Consider the following 20,658-nt stretch of genomic DNA (forward strand, 5'->3'; position numbering starts at 1 on the left):
TTCACCTCCAAGCTGTGATCTCAAATTCAGTACGGAAAGCTGGGAACCCCTCAGTCGGGTGGTTTTGTCACACAAGTTTTTAAAAGTTCATTCAGGGGATGTGGGCTTTGCTGGCTGGGTCAGCATTTATTGCCCACCCTAGTGGCCCCTTGAGAAGGTGATGGTGAGCTGCCTTCTTGAACCGCTGCAGTCCATGTGGTGTAGGTACAACCACCATGCTGTTAGGAAGGGAGTTCCAGGATCTTGACCCAGCGACAGTGAAGGAACGGCGAAATATTTCCAAGTCAGGATGGTGAGTGACTTGGAGGGGAACTTCCAGGTGGTGGAGTTCCCATCTATCTACTGCCCTTGTCCTTCTAGATGGTAGTGGTCGTGGGTTTGGAAGGTGTGATCATTGAGAGTGATGGCGGTGAATATTATAGAAGCTCATTTCATTCAGCACACTGACCTCTGTCACCTTTACGACCGGGAGGTCCTGGGGGTCCTGGGGGGCCGGAAATAAATGAATCACCTGCTGAATAAGAACATAGGATGTGAGTGAGGTCAGAGTGTAAAACTATTCAGGTTAGGAATGATGGAACCCCCTCAGTTAATGTCAGACTGGGATAGGGAAAACACAAGAATCAGCTACCTCAGATCCCTTGGAATGATGTACAGTAGGAAATGAGAGGTAGTGTCCTCAGAGGTGCCACCCCAACATAGAGCTCATCTTCCAGCCGAGCTGAATGATCAATCCCCAGGAACCCATCTCCTGTTCACCTGACCATCTTGTCTTGAAGAGAGTGTCCCAGACACCCCTCACCTGACATGCGCATTGGCCTCTGAACCAGATGGTTTGGGGTCAATGTCCCATCCTGGTTGGTGCAGACACCTGGGTAGAATATCCAGGCAGCTGTTGGGAAGTCATTCACAACTCTCACCAACCCATCTCCACTCAATGATTCCAATCAGAACCCTCTCGACAGCAGGCTGGGACCAGGGTCCAGGATCACCTCATGGGACTGACATTGATCACACAAACCTTGATAATAGGACAGTGATTTACAGGGGGACAGGGCGGAGTTGACATTTAACCCCAGACACACCTGCTAATCCTGGCTGACCAGCTTCACCTGCAAAGAGAAAAAGGGGAACCCATGAGATAAACAGGCTCCAGTGTATCACTGATATACACTGCACCCCTCACTGTGACGCTGATATACACCGCACCCCTCACTGTGATGCTGATATACACTGCACTCCTCACTGTAACACTGATATACAATGCACCCTCAATGTCACACTGATATACACTGCACCCCTCACTGTGACACTGATATACATCACACCCCTCACTGTCACACTGATAGTCATTGCACCATTCACTCTAACACCAATATACACTGCACCCCTCGATGTAGCACTCTGATATATCCCACACCCCCCTCACTGTAACACTCAAATATCCCACACCCCTCACTTTAACACACTGATGTACTGTACGTGCTTCACTGTAACACTCTGATATACACCATGCCCCTAATTTTAACACTGGTATATACCTGCCCCTCAATATAACACTGATAGAATGATAGAAAGTTTAACAGCATAGAAAGAGGCCACTTGGCCCATTGTATCTGTGCCGGCTGAAAAACGAGCCACCCAGCCTAATCCCACTTTCCAGCATTTGGTCTGTAGCCCAGCAGGTTACACTTGAGGTGCCTATCCAGACTTCTTTTAAATGAGCTGAGGGTTTCACCCTCTACTACCCTTTCAGACAGTGAGTTCCAGACCCCACAACCCTCTGGGTGAAAAGATTTTTCCTTTACTCTGTTCTAATCCTTCTACCAATCACTTTAAATGTATGCCCCCTAGTCACTGACCTCTCTGCTAAAGTAAATATGCCCTTGCCGCCCAGTCTATCCAGGCTACTCACAATGTTGTACATCCCAATCAAATCTCCCCTCAGTTCCAAGGAGAACAACCCCAGTCTTTCCAATCTTTCCTCGTAACTGCAAATTTCCATTCCTGGCAACTTCCCCGTAAATCTCCTCTGTACCCTCTCTAATTCAATTACATCCTTTCTGTAATGAGGTGATCAGAACTGCACACAGTACTCAAGCTGTGGCCTAACTAATGTTTTATATAGTTTCAGCATAACCTCCCTGCTCTTATATTCTATGCTTCGGCTAGTAAATGAAAGGATTCCATATTCTTTCTTAATATATCCCACACCCCACACTGTAACACTGATGTACACTGCAACCCTCACCTCTAATACTGATGTACACAACACCTCTCACTGTAACTCTGATATACCCCACACCACTCACTCTAACTCTATGATATAGCGCACAAATCTCACTGTAACACATTGATATACAACACACCCTCATGGTAACACTCTGATATATCCTACACCCCTCACGGTAACACTGATTTACGCCACACCCCTCCCTGTAACACTCTGATATATCCTACACCCCTCACTGGAACACTCTGATAAACATCATTGATCACTGTAACACTGATATAACCCACACCCCTCATTGCAACACTCTGATTCACTGCCCTTGTCTCTGTCTTATGGTTATCTGGTGGATCATGTTCCTACCTTTGTATCCTTGCCGACCTGTAATGGAGAGAGATTTCATATGAATGCTGTGACACTGGTGTAGAAACTTCATCCGATTCACACTGATACGATGCAATGTGCAATGAAGAGTGATAACATTCACTCAGTCCCAGTGGAAATGCTTCCCTCTGGTTGACCAGTCTTAGAATCAAAATCTGGCATCAACACTGAGCCTTTCAGTCAATGTGAAGTTCTGGCTAATCCTGAAAGGCTTGTGATCATTGCACCAGGTCCAGGCTGATGACATTCACTCCAGTCTGGTGGTGAAAGGTCAAAGCACATGCTGTGTTCAGCTACATCATCAAATCAGTGAAGCCAGTGTCCAGTGCTGTGGTCATTCTGCAGACTGAGCCTAGTGTCCAGTGTTGTGGTCAGTCTGCAGACTGAGCCTAGTGTTCAGTGCTGGTCTAAAAACATGCTGAGGTGAGTGGCTCTTAACCTCCAACTGGGAGCAGTGAGTTGTACAATGTTGAGGGTAAATCAGGATTTTACCCAATGGAAACAGGGTGGTCTGCTCCCACAATCAATCATTCATGTGGAAGTGGGGTGCTTTTGTCTGTGATTCAGATAAGTGTTGGTTAGGGGTCTGTTCTGACACAGTGTGAAACTCTGAGCACTGACACAAACAGACTGAGGGAGGAACACGGTGTGTAGGAGCAGATAAGGAAATGGGCCAAAGCTAACTGAGATGTAGAATGAATGGTGTGTGATTACCTGGAGGTCCGGGAGGTCCTGGGGGTCCAGGTTCTCCAGCCAACAGAGACCCTGTGGAAGGCAGCAAGTGTGATCAGAAATGTTTGATCAAATTAATACTAATTGTATTGACACATTCTCATGTTAACAGTTGTGATAAAGTGGTTCTATATCCAGGGGTAGGAACCTGCAAGATGAGTATTGAATGGTTACATCTATAGTCTGTAGAACTATCACCGCCTGCTGATCCTCAGGGTCCTGGGGGGTCCAGGTCTACCTTCAGCTTGAGGACAAAGTGAGAGGAGAGTGAGGAGTTTTCACATTACAGGCCTTGGAAGTGGGGTCATTTTACAGTGAGTAATTATATTGAATGACCAGGTGGATGGGAGTTAACATGAGGCTGTTCCATGCAGCGAGTCTACATCACTCACCTTAGTGCTCCGCTGCTGGAGAAAGGTCCTCGCCCATTTGACCCTGAGCTGCGCTCTGGTCAGGGGATCCTGGGACTCACTGGGAAGTTTCCGAATGAGCCATTAGGGTCAGGCCCACATTGAGTGGAATCTCTGTAACTGAACTGGCTGCTCTTTGATGTGATAATGCTGAATGACTAACATCGCTTTGCTGACAGATTTAATGCCTCTCCAGGTGCCTAAGAGACCATCAGGCAGCCTGGAGGATGTGGCGGGACCGGCCACTTACTGGGAGGATAGCTATCCCTCAACCTACATAACCCTGAGGCAGTCCAAGCTAGCCAATCAGAGGGCGATTCAGTGGGTGGCCCACTCTCACTGAGTCAGGTCATGGATTCAATTCCCAATCCTGACAGCAGTCCACTGTTAACACTCCCAGTGCCCTGCTGAGGGAGCAACACACCATCGGAGGATCACTACTGAGGGATGCCGTACTGTCAGAGGGTCAGTACTGAGGGAGTACTGCACTGTCAGAGAGTCAGTACTGAGAGAGTGCTGCACTGTCAGAGGGTCAGTACTGAGGGAGTACTGCATTGTCAGAGGGTCAGTAATGAGGAAGTGCTGCACTGTCAGAAGGTCAGTACTGAGGGAGTGCTGCACTATAGGAGGGTCAGGACTGAGGGAGTTCTGCACTGTTGGAGGGTTAGTACTGAGGGAGTGTTGCACTGTCAGAGGGTCAGTACTGAGGGAGTGCTGCACTGTCGGAGGGTCGGTACTGAGGTGTGTAGGAGCAGATAAGGAAATGGGCCAAAGGTAACTGAGATGTAGTATGAATGATGTGTGATTACTTGGAGGTCTGGGAGGTCCTGGGGGTCCAGGTTCTGCACTGTCGAAGGGTCAGTACTGAGAGAGTGCTGCACTGTTGGAGGGTCGGTACTGAGGGAGTGCTGCACTGTCAGAGGGTCAGTACTGAGGTAGTGTTGCACTATAGGAGGGTCAGGACTGAGGGAGTGCTGCACTGTTGGAGGGTCAGTACTGAGGGAGTGCTGCAAGTTATTAGAGGGCCGGACTGAGGGAGCTCCACACAATTGGTGATGCCAACCATCAGATAAGGAGCTAAGCCAAGGTGAGCCTGTGATCTGTGGCATTCCAGAAAGATCCTCCCATAACCAAAACACATTATCAGGTCATTATTTCATTGCAGTTTGTGGGACCTTATTGTGCGCAAATTCGTTGCACATCTTTTTACATATTCTTTGCTAGTTGGATGCATAGATTGTTTGATTAAACACCATCAACACTTAGGGTGCCCAAAGGCTTGGCCCATGATAACCAGCGCCCGAATTCTTTGAGGTTAAAGCCAGTGTCGAGTGTTCCTGTGTGGACCCTGTGTGTTTCCAGAACGGTTTCTGTTGGAGCCACTTTAACATCATGATGTCAAACACTCACCTGGAATTCCTGCAACACCAGGCAGTCCTGGTGGACCCCGAGGCCCTTCGATTGAGGCACCTGAGAAACACAGGGTGGAAATATCACAAGAGGCACTGACTGTGAGAGACCAGTTTCAGTACTTGAGTCACCCTCCGCTACGCACCCCTCTTTCCCACACCTTTCCCCTCCCTCCAGATCCCTCCCGTTCCCTCTGCAGCCCACCCCCCTACACACCACTCTTTGCCCCTCCTATTCCCCACCCTCTCCTTTCCACCCATTCCTGACCTTCCAACACCATCAACCCTCCCTCCTCTCTACATCCCTGCTGCTCCTCCACACCCTATGTGAAGTCTTGAGATTCTCCAGTGAAGAAAGGATCCCAGCCATTTGCTGCTTCTTTTTGCTCAGTGATAAATAACATACTCACCTTTAGAGCCTGCAGGTCCTTCTGGTCCTGGGGGTCCAACAATACTCTCACCTGTGAGACAAGACATAGAGCAACAAGGGTTTACTTTGATTATACATTAAAATGGAAATTTTTCTTCTTTGATGGGATGTGGGTGTCACTGGCAAGGCCAGCATTTGTTGCCCATCCCTAATGGTTCTTGAACTGAGTGGCTTGCTGGGCCATTTCAGAGGGCAGTTAAGAGTTAACCACATTGCTGTGGGTCTGGAGTCACATGTAGGTCAGACATGGTAAGGATGGCAGATTTCCTTCCCTAAACGACATTAGTGAACCAGGTGGGTTTTTTACAACAATTGATGATGGTTCCATGATCATCATCATTGAAACTGGCTTCAAACTCCAGATTTATTGACTGAATTCAAATTCCACCAACTGCTATGGTGCAATTTGAACCTGTGTCCCCAGAGGGTTAGCCTGGGTCTCTGGATTACTAATCCAGTGAGAGAATGGGAGAAGAGATCAAGAGCCAAAGGAGAGACAATAAGTTGGGAAAGAGAATAAAACACAGAGATCAATAATGGTAAGTTTTTCTAATTCATCAAACACTCCCAGGGCAGGTACAGCACGGAGTTAGCTACAGAGTAAAGCTCCCTCTACACTGTCCCCATCAGACACTCCCAGGGCAGGTACAGCACAGGGTTAGATACAGAGTAAAGCTCCCTCTACAATGTCCCCATCAAATACTTCCAGGACAGGTACAGCACAGGGTTAGATACAGAGTAAATCTCCCTCTACACTGTCCCCATCAGACACTCCCAGGGCAAGTACAGCACAGGGTTAGATACAGACTAAAGTTCCTGCTATGTGATTCTAACATGCATGTTAAGTCCAAATGAAAAGTGCTTAGTCAGGGGGGGTTGAGAATGGTGAGGCCTGAACTCTCTGTCTCCTAGTTACTCAGATTAAATATGAGTGGCACTCCAGTGAACTTCTTTAGCTTTCTGACGTTAGCTCGCAGTGGAGGAGTGGCATGAGTGATACCTTTACTGTCAGCCGTTCTTTTTGTGTTTTTACCTGGTCGTCCTGGGGGTCCGGGTGGTCCGGGAGGTCCTGGGGGTCCCTGGACAACCGCAGTTGTCTCTGATCCTGTGAGGGAGTGAAATTGAATGGATTTAACTTCAGCATCACATCCATAAAGGCTACAAAACAGAGTCCCTAAGTCCCAGACAGTTTTGTGCAAGGGCAGGGTTAGGGTTAGGTCATATATTAAACATGATCACACTGAATAGCAGAACAGGTTCAAAGAGCTCAATAGTCTCCCTCACTCCATTGTAAAGAATCGAGAGGAGCTGAATGGCCTCCTCCTCTTTCTGTGCAACAGGAACGAGGGGCTGAATGGCCATCTTCTTTCTCCTGTGTAACAGGTTTGAGGGCCTGAATGGTTTCCACCTGATCCTGTGTAACAGGCTTGAGAAGGGCTCAATGTCCTGAACCTGTTCCTGAGTAAAAGGCTTGAGGGGCTGAATGGCCACCCCCTGGTGCTGTGTAACAGGTTCAAGGGGCTGAATGGCCTCCTCCTGGTTCCCATGTGTTCAAATCACTCAATAATTCACTCACCTCTAATGTTAACAACCTTCCCAGGGGCACCACGTTCACCTGTAACAAAAATTCAATAGATACAGCATTAAACTGCTTAAAGATGGATTTTGTGTCAGCTCGGCACATTGGATATCAGCAATGCCTCACAGTTGGAAGGTTGTGGATTCAAGTTCCAGTCCAGAGATTGGAACCCAGCCATTCCCAATGCAGTACTGAGGGAGTGCTACACTGTCAGTGGGTCAGTACTAATGGAGAGCCACACTGCGGGAGGGTCAGTGCTGAGGGGGCACTGCACTATCCGAGGGTCAGTGCTGAGGGAGCGCAGCACTGTCCGAGGGTCAGTGCTGAGGGAGCGCAGCACTGTCCGAGGGTCAGTGCTGAGGGAGCACAGCACTGTCCGAGGGTCAGTGCTGAGGGAGCGCTTCACTGTCCGAGGGTCAGTGCTGAGGGAGCGCTGCACTGTCCGAGGGTCAGTGCTGAGGGAGCGCTGCACTGTCCGAGGTTCAGTACTGAGGGAGCGCTGCACTGTCCGAGGGTCAGGGCTGAGGGAATTTTCCAAATGAGGTGTTAAACCGAGGCCCTGCTGCCTGCTCAGGGAGCTGTAAAAGAACCCACGGGCACTAGCAGCTGAAGAACAGAGGAGTTCTCCCCTGTGCGATATACATCCTTCAACCACAGACAGATTAATTGACCATTACCTCACTACTATTTCTGGAATCTTGCAGTGCTCAAGCTGACTGCTGATTTTGTCTGTAAAATAGTGAGTGCTCTTTAAAGGTACTTCATTGGCTGTAAAGCACTTTGGGAGATCTTGAGGGCATGTTAGGCACTATAGAAATGCAATTTCTTTATTACTGCGATACTTCACACTAGTTACAGGAAACACAAGCCTCTGTTGTCAGTGGCAGAATACCACTCGGTGGGAAACTGGGTCCAAGGTTTCAGTCGCTTGATCAACTGATACCATGTATGTCTTTGAGCAATAACATGGGTGGTCAGTCAGTACATTGTAAATTGTGGTAGTCGGAAACCAGTCCCTAATTCTTTTTTAGTCAATCTCCCTCAATCCAGCCCCTTTTACTCACCACGGGGGCCTGGATCTCCTGTTGATCCTGGTGATCCTCGTGGTCCTTGTTCACCTGATGGCAAAGATCAAAAATGAGTGCATTGAGCATCATTCGCTTAACACATTAATCACTCCCTCCCCAATTCCATCCTCTCCTCCTACTGCACCCCCACCCCCCAATCCCACCCTGCCTTTGGTTCCCTTCTTCACATATTCACCCTTTCCCTCATTGTGACCACCATTCACCCCAATTATCCCCTTCCCCATTCCTCCAACTCTCCCTTCCCCAATTCACCCTAATTCTTCCCCCTCTCCAATTCTCCCATCCCCTTTCGCCCTCTATCCCCTGTTCTCCTACCAGGGTCTGGGTTGGGATTACCTCGGAGACCACGGTGACCATCAGCTCCTGGAGATCCTGAAAAAGGAGTGGAAGAGAATTGATGAGCTTGTCACACAACAGTAATACCCCCAAACCTTTCAAAAAAATCTACCCCCTAAAAATCCTCAACCACCCGAATACCTAAACAACCCCAACCCTCCACGAATACTCAAAACTGCCCAAAAACATCCTCCAAAAACCTCAAAACCAGCTGCACAAACCCCCCCCCCCCAACAAAAACATCCTGCATCCCCAACCATACACTCAGTAAATATTGCTCCCAGTGGAAGGGTATACGCGGTCACTGCCCAGGGTCACAAAGAAACCATAGGGAGTGGGGAGGGTGCGGTGCACAGACACATTGGAGGAGGCGGTGTGGGGCCAGCGTGGGGAAATCAGTGCTCCTAATGCTCTCAGTTACAAACACACCCGGGGAGGGAGGTCACGGCCTCAAGTCACAGACACACCAGGGAAGGGTGGGGGTGGTCAGTGCCCCGAGTCACATGGATACTTGATGCAGACTTTGAGATGCACCACTGAGAAACACCAAAGTTACCAGAGTCAGAGAGCCTGGAATTTGTAACTTCACTTTGTATGAAGTATAGTCCATGAGCCCACAATACTGTTGCAGGATCTCTCTTCTTGCTCTTAGAGAAATGGCAAAGACTCTCTGGTTTTTCTCCCATTCAGAAACACAACTGAGAGGTCAGGGCTCCAGTTAGGACAGCACCAAGGTTGAAAAGAGGAGGAGAGAAGGTGTGGTAAGTGAAGAGGTCAAGAGTGCAGAGGCTTTTCAGGGCTGCTAGATTGGAGGAAGATAACTGAAGGAAGTTAAAGGGAGGAGTGAGAGTGTGAGGGTGTTGAGGATGTTGAGGATGTGACTTATTGCTCACCTGTTGATCCTTTCTGTCCTGGCTCTCCTGTTGTCCCAGGCAATCCACGAGGACCTGGTTCACCTGTAAGGAGCCCAGGAAAGGCCATTAGTACAATTACAGAGCCGCTGTCTTTGTTCTGCTCTGATTTTATGAGCAAGGAGGCCTTGCTCTGATGCTAGAGACACCTCAGGCTGGTAGAGAAGCTCCAGACATTGAGGCAGTCCTCCATCACCTCCCTCAGAGCCCAGGACAGGAAAGCCGTCAACACAACTCTCCCACATCGTCCTGGAAACTCCAGTTTAAAGTTTTCTTTCCCGGATATTGCTGTAAGCAAGCTCCATAGAAAAAACAATCACTGGGGCACAGGGTACTCAAAGATAAATTAAATAATCTTCTTTCCACTTCTTTGTGTTCTTTCAGTTATAACTCATAAAATTATTGGAGATGTTGTCAGACCATTTGGCAGTCATGAATCATCCACTCAGGTAACAGAGTCTATTCATTTTCCAATTGGCCAGGAAGGTAACGCACCAGGAAGACAAGGTGCCAAGCGACCAATAGTGAGAACCAATGGTTAGAAGCAGGAAGTCATGTGATGATTATGACCCTGTTTATAGCTGATTCCTAACCCACCAACCACACGATCGCTATTGAGGCGGGGGGTGGGGGAGGAGGATGGGTGGATTGTTCACTGCGCAACCATATTCCCTTTACCCTTTTGAACTGTGGGACATCAAGGTCAGTCAAAGCATCCCCATTTCTGCCCTGTTTTTTCACCAGCTCAAAGCACCACCTGGAAACGGAATCTGGCACCTTCAGGTCTAAGGCTCAGTAGCACCTCGGCACTTTCATTAATACATCACTGAACTTTAATTACTGCTTGACAATACTTGTGGGCAAAGTGGCATCACTGAGTTCATTACTTCCTGTGTCTTGTAATGAAAGATTCCCATGCTTACCTTGTAAACCACGAGAACCTCGCTCTCCTGTATCACCTGAAATTTCAAAGTAAGGGAATAGTTACAGGCAACAAAACTAAAATAAACAAGCATATAGGGCTGAGGTTCACACTTCACATGAACTCATTTGCAATACAGTCACTGAAAGTTAAAAAATGGAAAAATAACAATTGATCGCTGTAACATTAGATCAAACTCAGTACCTTTCACTCCAGGAATGCCATTCAATCCTCTATCACCTGGAGGAAAAAGGATGTTCACAATGTCAGGGAATGGCTAGAAACACTTCACAACAACAAGTCTCATTATGTAATGAAACATAATAACATGGGCACCATAGAAACAAGGGAACCGTCAATCAAAGCTGCATTGATTCAATCAGAAAACAGGTGAGGGGACAATAAACCTTTCCCCATGTGACTGGATATATGTTACGACAATACAGAAACTGAGGAAGTCATCATAGCCATGTGATGCATTGACCTTTTGTAATCATAGAATATTGCAGCACAGAAGAAGGCCATTCTTTGAACAAGCTATCCAATTAGTTCCATTTTCCCACTCTTGCCCCATAGCCATGCAAATTTTTCTCTTTTCAAATATTAATCCAATTCCTTTTTGAAAATTGCTATTGAATCTACTTCTAGCTTCTAAGCATTCTAAATTCCAACAATGCTGTAAATCAAAAATCTTCTTGATTTTGAACACCTTTATCAAACCATTTTGTTTACTAATGTCCCTTAGGGAAGGAAATCTGCCTAGGATATCCTTACCCAATCTGGCCTACATGTGACTCCAGTCCCACAACAATGTGGTTGACTCTTAACTGCCCTCTGAAATGGCCTAGAAAGCCACTCATTGTATCAAACCAACTACAAAGTCTAAAAGGAATAAAAACCAGACGGACTACCTGACATCAACCTAGGCACCAGAAACTACAATAGCAAACCCAGCCCTGTCAACTCTGCAAAGTCCTCCTTACTAACATATGGGGGCTAGTGCCAAAATTGGAAGAGCTGTCTCACAGGCTAGTCAAGCAACGGCCTGACATAGTCACCTTCACGGACACCACCATCATCATCACTGGGTATGTCCTGTCCCACCAGCAGGACAGGCCCAGCAGAGGTGGCAGCACAGTGGTATACAGTGGGACGGAGGTTCCCTGGGAGTCCTTAACATCGATTCCGGACCCATGAAGTCTCATGCATATCAAACATGGGCAAGGAAACCTCCTGATGATTATCACGTACCATCCTCCCTCACTGAATCAGTACTGCTCCATGTTGAACACCACTTGGAGGAAGCACTGAGGCTGTCAAGGGTACAGAACGTACTCTGGGTGGGAGACTTCAATGTCCATCACCAAGAGTGACTACTGACTGAGCTGGCCAAATCCTAAAGGACATAGCTGCTAGACTGGGTTTGCGGCAGGTGATGAGGAAACCAACAAGAGGGAAAAACATACTTAACCTCATCCTCATTAACCTGCCTGCTGCAGATGCATCTGTCCATGACACTATAGGTAAGAGTGAGCACCGTGAAGTCCCGCCTTCACATTGAGGATACTCTCCTTCATGTAATGTTGCACTACCACTGTGCTAGGTATGGTAAGACTTCAAACAGATCTAGCAACTCAAAACTGGGCATCCATGAGGCACTGTGGGCCAGCAGCAGCTGTGCCCCTAGCCAAGCTGTTCCGGTACAGCATCAACACTGGCAACTATCTGGCAATGTGGAAAATTGCCCAGGTATGTCCTATACACAAAAAGCAGGACAAATCCAACCCAGCTAATTAACTCCCCATCAGTTTACTCTCCATCATCAGTAAAGTGATGGAAAGTGTTGTTGACAGTGCTATCAAGCTGCACTTATTCAGCAATAACTTGCGCAGTTTGGGTTCCACCAGAGCCAATCAGCTTCTGACCTCATTACAGCCTAGGTTCAAACATGGACAAAAGAGCTGAACTCCAGAGGTGAGGTGAGAGTGACTGCCCTTGAAATCAAGGCTGCAATTGACTGAGTGTGGCATCAAGGAGCCCTAGTAAAACTGGAGTCATTGGGAATCAGTGGGGAAACGCTCTACTGGTTGGAGTCAAACCAGCACAAAGGAAGATGGCTGTGGCTATTGGAAGTCAGTCATCTCAGTTCCAGGACATCACTGCAGGAGTTCCTCAGGGTATTGTTCTGGGCCCAACCATCTTCAGCTGCTTCATCAATGACCTTCCTGATCTGTTCTGTTGTCGCTACCCATGACATGCGCTGCTTGGAGCAGCCTTATTGAAGTTACGAGGAAGTCTTTATTGACATTATTGAACTATGCACATCTTTACAGTAGAGGGTAAAGGTATGGAGGGGGCCCCATTGTAGGTCCTTATATGTTACTATCTGTCACAAGGCTAATCTTAGCTCCAGTCATGTTTCTTCTTACATTACTGTACTGGGTCACATGTTAACTCTTTAGGTGCAGATCCTTCTACTACACTTCCCTCCATCATAAGGTCAGAATTGGGGATGTTCAATGATGATTGCACAATGTTTAGCACCATTCGCGACTCCTCAGATGTTGAAGCAGCAAGACCTGGACAATATCCAGGCTTGGGCTGACAAGTGGCAAGTAACATTTACAGAATTACAAAATCTCACAGTGCAGAAGAGGCCCTTCAGCCCATCGAGTCTGCACCGACACGTGAGAAACACCTGACCTACCTACCTAATCCCATTTACCAACATTTGGCCCATAGCCTTGAATATTATGACATGCCAAGTGTTCATCCAGGTACTTTTTAAAGAATGTGAGGCAACCCGCCTCCACCACCCTCCCAGGCAGTGCATTCCAGACCGTCATCACCCTCTGGGTAAGAAAGTTTTTCCTCACATCCCCCCTAAACCTCCTGCCCCTCACCTTGAACTTATGTCCCCTTGTGACTGACCCTTCAATGAAGGGGAACAGCTGCTCCCTATCCATCCTGTCCATGCCCCTCATAATCTTGTACAACTTGATCAGGTCGCCCCTCAGTCTTCTCTCCTCCAACGAAAACAACCCAAGTCTATCCAAACTCTCTTCAGAACTTAAATGTTTCATCCCAGGCAACATTCTGTGAATGTCCTCTGCACTCCCTCCAGTACAATCACATCCTTCCTGTAATGTGGCAACCAGAACTGCACACAGTACTCCGGCTGTGGCCTCACCAAGGTTCTATACAACTCCAACATGACCTCCCTACTTTTGTAATCTTTGTCTCGATTGATAAAGGCAAGTGTCCCATATGCCTTTTTCACCACCCCACTAACATGCCCCTCCGCCTTCAGAGATCTATGGACACACACGACAAGGTCCCTTTGTTCTTCAGAACTTCCTAGTATCATGCCATTCATTAAATACTTCCTTATCAAATTACTCCTTCCAAAGTGTATCACTTCACACTTTTCAGGGTTAAATTCCATCTGCCGCTTTATCTGCCCATTTGACCATCCCGTCTATATCTTCCTGTAGGCCAAGACACTCAACCTCACTGTTAACCACTTGGCCAATCATTGTGTCATCCACAAACTTACCAATCCTATCCCCTGCATAGTTATCTATGTCATTTATATAAATGACAAATAATAAGGGACCCAGCACAGATCCCTGTGGCACGTCACTGGACACTGGCTTCCAGTCACTAAAGCATCCCCTCTGTCATCACCCTCTGTCTCCTACAACTAAGCCAATTTTGAATCACCTTATCAAATTGCCCTGTATACCATGTGCATTTGCCTTCTTTATAAATCTCCCATGTGGGACCTTGTCAAAGGCTTTGCTGAAATCCAAATAAACTATATCAACTGCACTACCCTCATCTACACACCTGGTCACCTCCTCAAAAAATTCAATCAAATTTGTTAGGCATGACCTCCCTCTGACAAAGCCATGCTGACCATCCCTGATCAAACCTTGCCTCTCCAAGTGGAGATAGATTCTCTCCTTCAGAATTTTCTCCAATAGTCTCCCTACCACTGACATGAGACTCACTGGCCTGTAGTTCCCTGGCTTATCTCTACAACCCTTCTTAAATAGAGGAACAACATTAGCTGTTCTCCAGTCCTCTGGCACCTCCTCCGTGGCCAGAGAGGAATTAAAAATTTGGGACAGAGGCCCTGTGATATCCTCCCTTGCCTCCCCCAGCAGTCTGGGACACAAATCATCCGGACCTGGAGATTTGCCCACTTTTAAACCTGCCAACATCTCCAATACCTTGTCACTCCCTATATCAATTTGCTTAAGAACCTCACAGTCTCTCTCTCCCCAAGTTCGATACCTTCATCCTCATTCTCTTGGGTGAAGTATTCATTCAACACTCTAGCGATGTCATCCGGCTCCACCCGTAGATTGCTCTCTTGGTCCCTTATGGACCCTACTCTTTCCCTGGTTATCCGCTTCCCATTGATATACTTATAGAATATCTTGGGATTTTCCATACTTTTACCAGCCAGAGCTTTCTCATATCCCCTCTTTGCTCTCCTAATTGCTTTCTTAAGCTCCACCTTGCACTTTCTGTTCTCCACTAATGCCTCCACTGATTTGCTTCCCTTGTACCTGCTAAAAGCCTCTCCTTTCCTTCTCATCGTAACCTGAATATCTCTGGTCATCCATGGTTCTCTGGGCTTGTTACTCCTTCCTATAACTCTAGAGGGAACATGTTGAGCCTGTACCCTCCCCATTTCCTTTTTGAACGCCCCTCAGTGCTCTTCTGTAGATTCCCCCACAAGTAGCTGTTCCCAGTCTACCTTGGCCAGATCCTGCCTTATTTTACTAAAATCCACTCTCCCCCAGTCCTAAACATTTTTTTGCAACTTGTCTATTTCTTTGTCCAGAACAAACTTAAATTGTAACTCACGTCACACAAGTGCTAGGCAATGACCATCTCCAACTTGAGAGAATCTAACCATCTCCCCTTGACATTCAATGGCATTACCATTGCTGAATCCCCCACTATCAACATCCTGGGGGGGGTTACCATTGACCAGAAACTGAACTGGACCAGCCATATAAATACTGTGGCTACAAGAGCAGGCCAGAGCCCGGGAATTCTGTAGCAAGTAACTCACCTCCTGACTCAGAAACATAGAAACATAGCAAATAGGAGCAGGAGTAGGCCATTTGGCCCTTCGAGCCTGCCTCACCATTCATTATGATCATTGCTGAACATCCAATTCAATAGCCTGCTCCCACTTTCTCCCCATATCCTTTGATCCCTTTTGCTCCAAGAGCTATATCTAACTCCTTCTTAACAACATACAATGTTTTGGCCTCAACTACTTTCTGTGGTAGCAAATTCCACAGGCTCACCACTTTCTGGGTGCAGAAATTTCTCCTCTTCTCAGTCCTAAATGGTCTACCCCGTATCCTCAGACTGTGACCCTTGATTCTGGACTCCCCCACCATCTGGAACATCCTTCCTACATCCATCCTGTCTAGTCTTGTTAGAATTTTATAGGTTTCTATGAGATCTCCCCTCATTCTTCTAAACTCCCGCGAATATAATCCTAACTGACTCAATCTATCCTCATATGTCAGTCCTGTCATCCCAGGAATCAGTCTGGTAAACCTTCGCTGCACTCCCCCTATAGCAAGAACATCCTTCCTCAGATAAGGAGACCAAAACTACACACACTATTCCAGGTGTGGTCTCACTAAGGCCCTGTATAATTGCAGCAAGACATCCCTGCCCCTGTACTCGAATCCTCTGGCTATGAAGGCCAACATACCATTTACCTTCTTAACTGCCTGCTGCTCCTGCATGCTTACCTTCAACAACTGGTGTACTAGGACACCCAGGTCTTGTTGCACATTCCCCTCTCTCAATTTATAACCATTCAGATAATAATCTGCCTTCCTGTTTTTGCTACCAAAGTGGATAACCTCACATTTATCCACATTATTCTGCATCTCCCATGCATTTGCCCACTCACTCAGCTTGTCCAAATCACACTGAAGCAACTCTGCATCCTCCTCACAGCTCACCCTCCCACCAGCTTTGTGTCATCTGCAAATTTGGAGATATTACATTTAATTCCCTCATCCAAATCATTAATATATATTGTGAATAGCTGGGGTCTCAGCACCGATCCCTGCGGTGCCCCACTAGTCACTGCCTGCCATTCGGAAAAAGACTCGTTTATTCCTACTCTTTGTTTCCTGTCTGCCAACCAGTTTTCTATCCATCTCAATACACTACCCCCAATACCATACGCTTTAATTTTACACCCAATCTCTTATGTGGGACTTTGTCGAAAGCCTTCTGAAAGCCCAAATAAACCACATCCACTGGCTCCCTCTCATCAACTCCACTAGTTACATTCTTGAAAAATTCCAGGAGATTTGTTAAGCATGACTTGTCAAACATGACTCACCAAAACCTGTCCACTGTCTATAAGGTAGAAGCTAGGAGTGTGATGAAATACTCTTCATTTGCCTGGATGAGTGTAGCCGCAACAACTTTCAAGAACGTCAACACCATCGAGGACAAAGCAGCGTGCTTGATTGGCAGCCCATCCCCCACCTTCAACATCCACTCCTGACACATAGTAACAGCAATGTGTACCATCTACAAGATGCACGGCAGCAACTCATCAAAGCTCCTTCAACAGCACTTTCCAAACCCGTGACCTCTAGGATAAGGGCAGCAGGTGCCTGGAAACACCACCGCCTTCAAATTCCCCTACAAGTCATATACCATCCTGACTTGGAAATATATTGCCGTTCCTTCACTGTCGCTGGGTAAATATCCTGGAACTCCCTCCCTAACAGCACTGTGGGTGTACCTACACCACATGGACTGCAGCTTTTCAAGAAGGCAGCTCACCACCATCTTCTTTAGGGCAATTAAGGATTGGTAATAAATGCTGGTATAGCCAGTAATGCCCGCATGCCATGAACAAATATCTCTCCTTAACCTTCTCTGCTCTAATGAGAACAATCCCAGCTTTTCCAGTCTCTCCATATAACTGAAGTTCGTCATCTCTGGTACCATTCTAGTAAATCTCCAAAGCTTTGACATCCTTCCTAAAGTGTGGGGCCCAGAATTAAGCACAATACTGCAGCTAGGGTTTAACCGGTGTTTTACAAAGGTTTAGCTTAACTGACAATTGATGTAATTGTGTTGTAATGAATGGATATAAATTATATTAAGTGATATTGGGCTTCACAGAACTGTGCTGCATTGGAATGTACTGAATTGTGTTATACTGGAATGTCTGCTGTTAAATTACAATGTTTGCCTGTGACCCTCTGATTGGTGTGCCCTTCATGGAGTTCAGTAATGCAGAGTTGTTATGTTGAGCTGAATTATGGTTTGAGTTTAATTAGAGGAACTGGGGAAAATGGAATGGTATTGGTCTGAGATGTGCTGAGTTATAATGAGCTCTGTTTAGCTGATTTAAACAGTGTGCTTTTAAGTAAGATGTGTTGAGTTATTTGGGCTGAGTTGGTGCAAGTTAGACTGGGAAAGGTTGAATTGAATTTTGTTGGTCTGTCTGGTTTTGAGTTGAGTTTAGTTGGGCCTGGTACAAATTAAATAGGCAAGTTCATAAAGGATTAGAGGCAGCAGACTATTTGTTAGATAAAAGCAACATACTGCGGATGCTGGAAATCTGAAACAAAAACAAAAATAGCTGGAGAAACTCAGCAGGTCTGACAGCATCTGCGGAGAGGAACACAGTTAACGTTTCAAGTCAGTATGACTCTTCATCAGAACTAAGGAAAAATAGAAATGAGAAGAAATATAAGCTGGTTGAGTGAGGTAGGACAGGTAGAGCTGGATAGAGGGCCAGTGATAGGTGGAGGCAAAGAAGAGATAGCTAAAGATGTCATATACAAAAGGACAAAGGGGTGTTGACGGTGGTGATATTAGCTAAGAAATGTGCTAATGGTGACAAAAGGGGGGATGAGCAAGTGACAGACAGCCCTAGTGGGTGTGGGTTGGGGGGATCAAAGTAAGCTAAAAGGTGGGGAATAAAACAATAGGTGGACTATTTGTTAGTGCATTTGGCACCGAGAAAGCTGAGGGAGCAGCTTCCCCACAAGGCCACTCAGATGATGAATTAGATGTGATGAATATTGACAATCAAATATTCTGGAAGAATTGTATCTGACACATTTGGCTACCGGTCATTTATTGAAATACAACTTATTTTCCATTAAGCAATATTCTACCTTTTGAATACTCAGATCCCACATTTTTCTGTCAGTAAAAACTGACTCTCATCTCATAAGTTAGTCAATGGTTAGACCTTCCTGAGAACATACCTTTAGGACCTGGAGAACCAGTATCACCTTTGAACCCTGAAGATCCTGGAGGACCTACAGAAAAATAACAACCCGGCATTAGTACTCAAAAATGACAATGAGTTTCCCCTCATGTTCTCCTCCCATCAGCTTCTCACTTCTCAAGTTCCTCAGATGCTGGGAGGCACCAGCTCCATGCGCTGGTAGGGGGTGGCTCTGTGTTCAGACACCAAAAGGTGAGAAGTCTCAATGGCAGAGACACAGGCTTCTCCTCCTGAGTTTACAGTTCATGGTTGCTCTGCTGATGGACAGGCACTTCCTTGACCCACACCTACTCTAGGTAGGTGATCAGCTCCTATCCATAAGGGATGGTCCATGTCAGAGCGAACAGGAAAAGCTGCAAGGCTGTTGTCATTGAACTGAACGTCCTTGCATAAGAAAGAAAGAACTTGCATTTATAATGAATCTTTCACATCTTCAGGAGGACCCAAAGAGTGTCGCAGCCAATGACTGTGTGGTGCAGTGACTGTTGCAGCGACTGTTGTGTCGGCTACAGGGAGGTTCTACAAGCAGTGATGGGATAAATCGTCAATAATCTGTAGGTGGTGCTGTTAATTGGAAGGATGATGGCCAAGACTGGGCGAACTCCCAGCTCCTCTTCAAATGCTGCCACGGTTTTATACAGCGACTATCAGAGAAGGGAAAACCAGAATTGGCAGAGCACCTGTCCATCTTACCGATTACACATTAAGAATTTCACTGGATGCTAAAGTACAGGTCACTTTAAAATCCGTTCTACAAATCATAGTGACTGTGGGACATTGCCAATGGTGGAAGACACTTTGTTACATCATGTGTTGCACTGTTACCCTCAGTACCACATGGGGGGATTCCTGTCAACTAAGAGGAGGGTCAGTCTTGTTACTACAAAATCTTACCAAAGAATTAAAAATACAAATTACCTGGAGGACCATGCATTCCAATTGCCCCTGTCAAGAATAGAGAAGGTGAATTAACTCATTCTGTGTCTGAGACAGACATATTGAAGAAGTTGCTGATCTGTGCAAACCAATTTTGAAACTGCTCAACATAGCAGGAGGCTTGCAATCTAATTGGATAATCCTAATTAGAGTATTGAGTGGAGTATGTTACTATTCGAATGATAATTAAATTCTACAGTAACATTGACTGTACAGACCATTCAGCCAATGTTTACAGGGACATAGGATCAGGAGTAGGCCATTCGGCCCATCAAACTTGCTCTGCTATTCAATTAGAACATGGCTGATCATCTACCTCGATACCACTTTCCTGCACTATCTCCGTATCCCATTAGTCCCCAGAAATTTATCGATTTCAGTCTTGAATATGCTCAATGATTGAGCTTTCACAGCCCTTTGGGGTAGAGAATGCCAAAAATTCACCACCTACTGAGTGAAGAAATTCCTCCTAATCTCAGTCTTAAATGGCCTACCCCTTATCCTGAGATTATGTCCCCTACTTTTAGACTCAACAGTCAGGGGAAACATCCACCCTATCACACCATGTAAGAACTTTATAAGTTTCAATGAGGCCACCCCTCATTCTACAAAATTCTAGGGAATACAGACGCTGTCTCCCCAATTTCACAGAATCACACAGTGCAGAAGAGGCCCTTCGGCCCATCGAATCTGCACCGATAGGTGAAAAACACCTGACCTACCTACTTAATCCCATTTGCCAGCACTTAGGCTATAGCCTTGAACGTTATGACGTGCCAAGTGCTCATATGACAATCCTGCCATCCCAGGGATTAATCTGGTGAACCTCTTGCACTTCCTCTATGGCAAGTATATCCCTCCTTAGATAACATATAAATTAGGAGCAGGAGTAGGCCACTCAGCCCCTCGAGCCTGCTTCACCATTCAATAAGATCATGACTGGTCTGATTGTAACCTCAACTCCCCTTTCCGGCCACCCC

The 20,658-nt window shown here is 46.4% G+C and overlaps 1 protein-coding gene across 4 annotated transcripts in view; it reads right to left on the reverse strand.

The window, feature by feature from the left end:
* The window catches only part of col17a1a (collagen, type XVII, alpha 1a), a 124,367-nt gene that overhangs the window by 43,653 nt on the left and 60,056 nt on the right, over window positions 1-20,658 (reverse strand). For 3 of the 4 annotated variants that reach the window (XM_041210478.1, XM_041210475.1, XM_041210477.1), the window contains 15 exons: window positions 19,661-19,687; window positions 18,720-18,773; window positions 10,636-10,671; window positions 10,433-10,468; window positions 9,492-9,554; window positions 8,599-8,634; window positions 8,239-8,292; window positions 7,172-7,210; window positions 6,629-6,700; window positions 5,576-5,626; window positions 5,167-5,226; window positions 3,329-3,379; window positions 2,594-2,611; window positions 1,086-1,112; window positions 449-514 (listed from right to left, as the gene is read on the reverse strand). In XM_041210478.1, coding sequence (XP_041066412.1) covers window positions 449-514; window positions 1,086-1,112; window positions 2,594-2,611; window positions 3,329-3,379; window positions 5,167-5,226; window positions 5,576-5,626; window positions 6,629-6,700; window positions 7,172-7,210; window positions 8,239-8,292; window positions 8,599-8,634; window positions 9,492-9,554; window positions 10,433-10,468; window positions 10,636-10,671; window positions 18,720-18,773; window positions 19,661-19,687 — 690 coding nt within the window. The remainder of the gene's footprint in view (window positions 1-448; window positions 515-1,085; window positions 1,113-2,593; window positions 2,612-3,328; window positions 3,380-5,166; window positions 5,227-5,575; window positions 5,627-6,628; window positions 6,701-7,171; window positions 7,211-8,238; window positions 8,293-8,598; window positions 8,635-9,491; window positions 9,555-10,432; window positions 10,469-10,635; window positions 10,672-18,719; window positions 18,774-19,660; window positions 19,688-20,658) is intronic. The other variant, XM_041210476.1, reaches the window with a different exon arrangement.

Source organism: Carcharodon carcharias, chromosome 17 (assembly GCF_017639515.1).
Source record: "Carcharodon carcharias isolate sCarCar2 chromosome 17, sCarCar2.pri, whole genome shotgun sequence".
Taxonomy (NCBI): Eukaryota; Metazoa; Chordata; class Chondrichthyes; order Lamniformes; family Lamnidae; genus Carcharodon; species Carcharodon carcharias.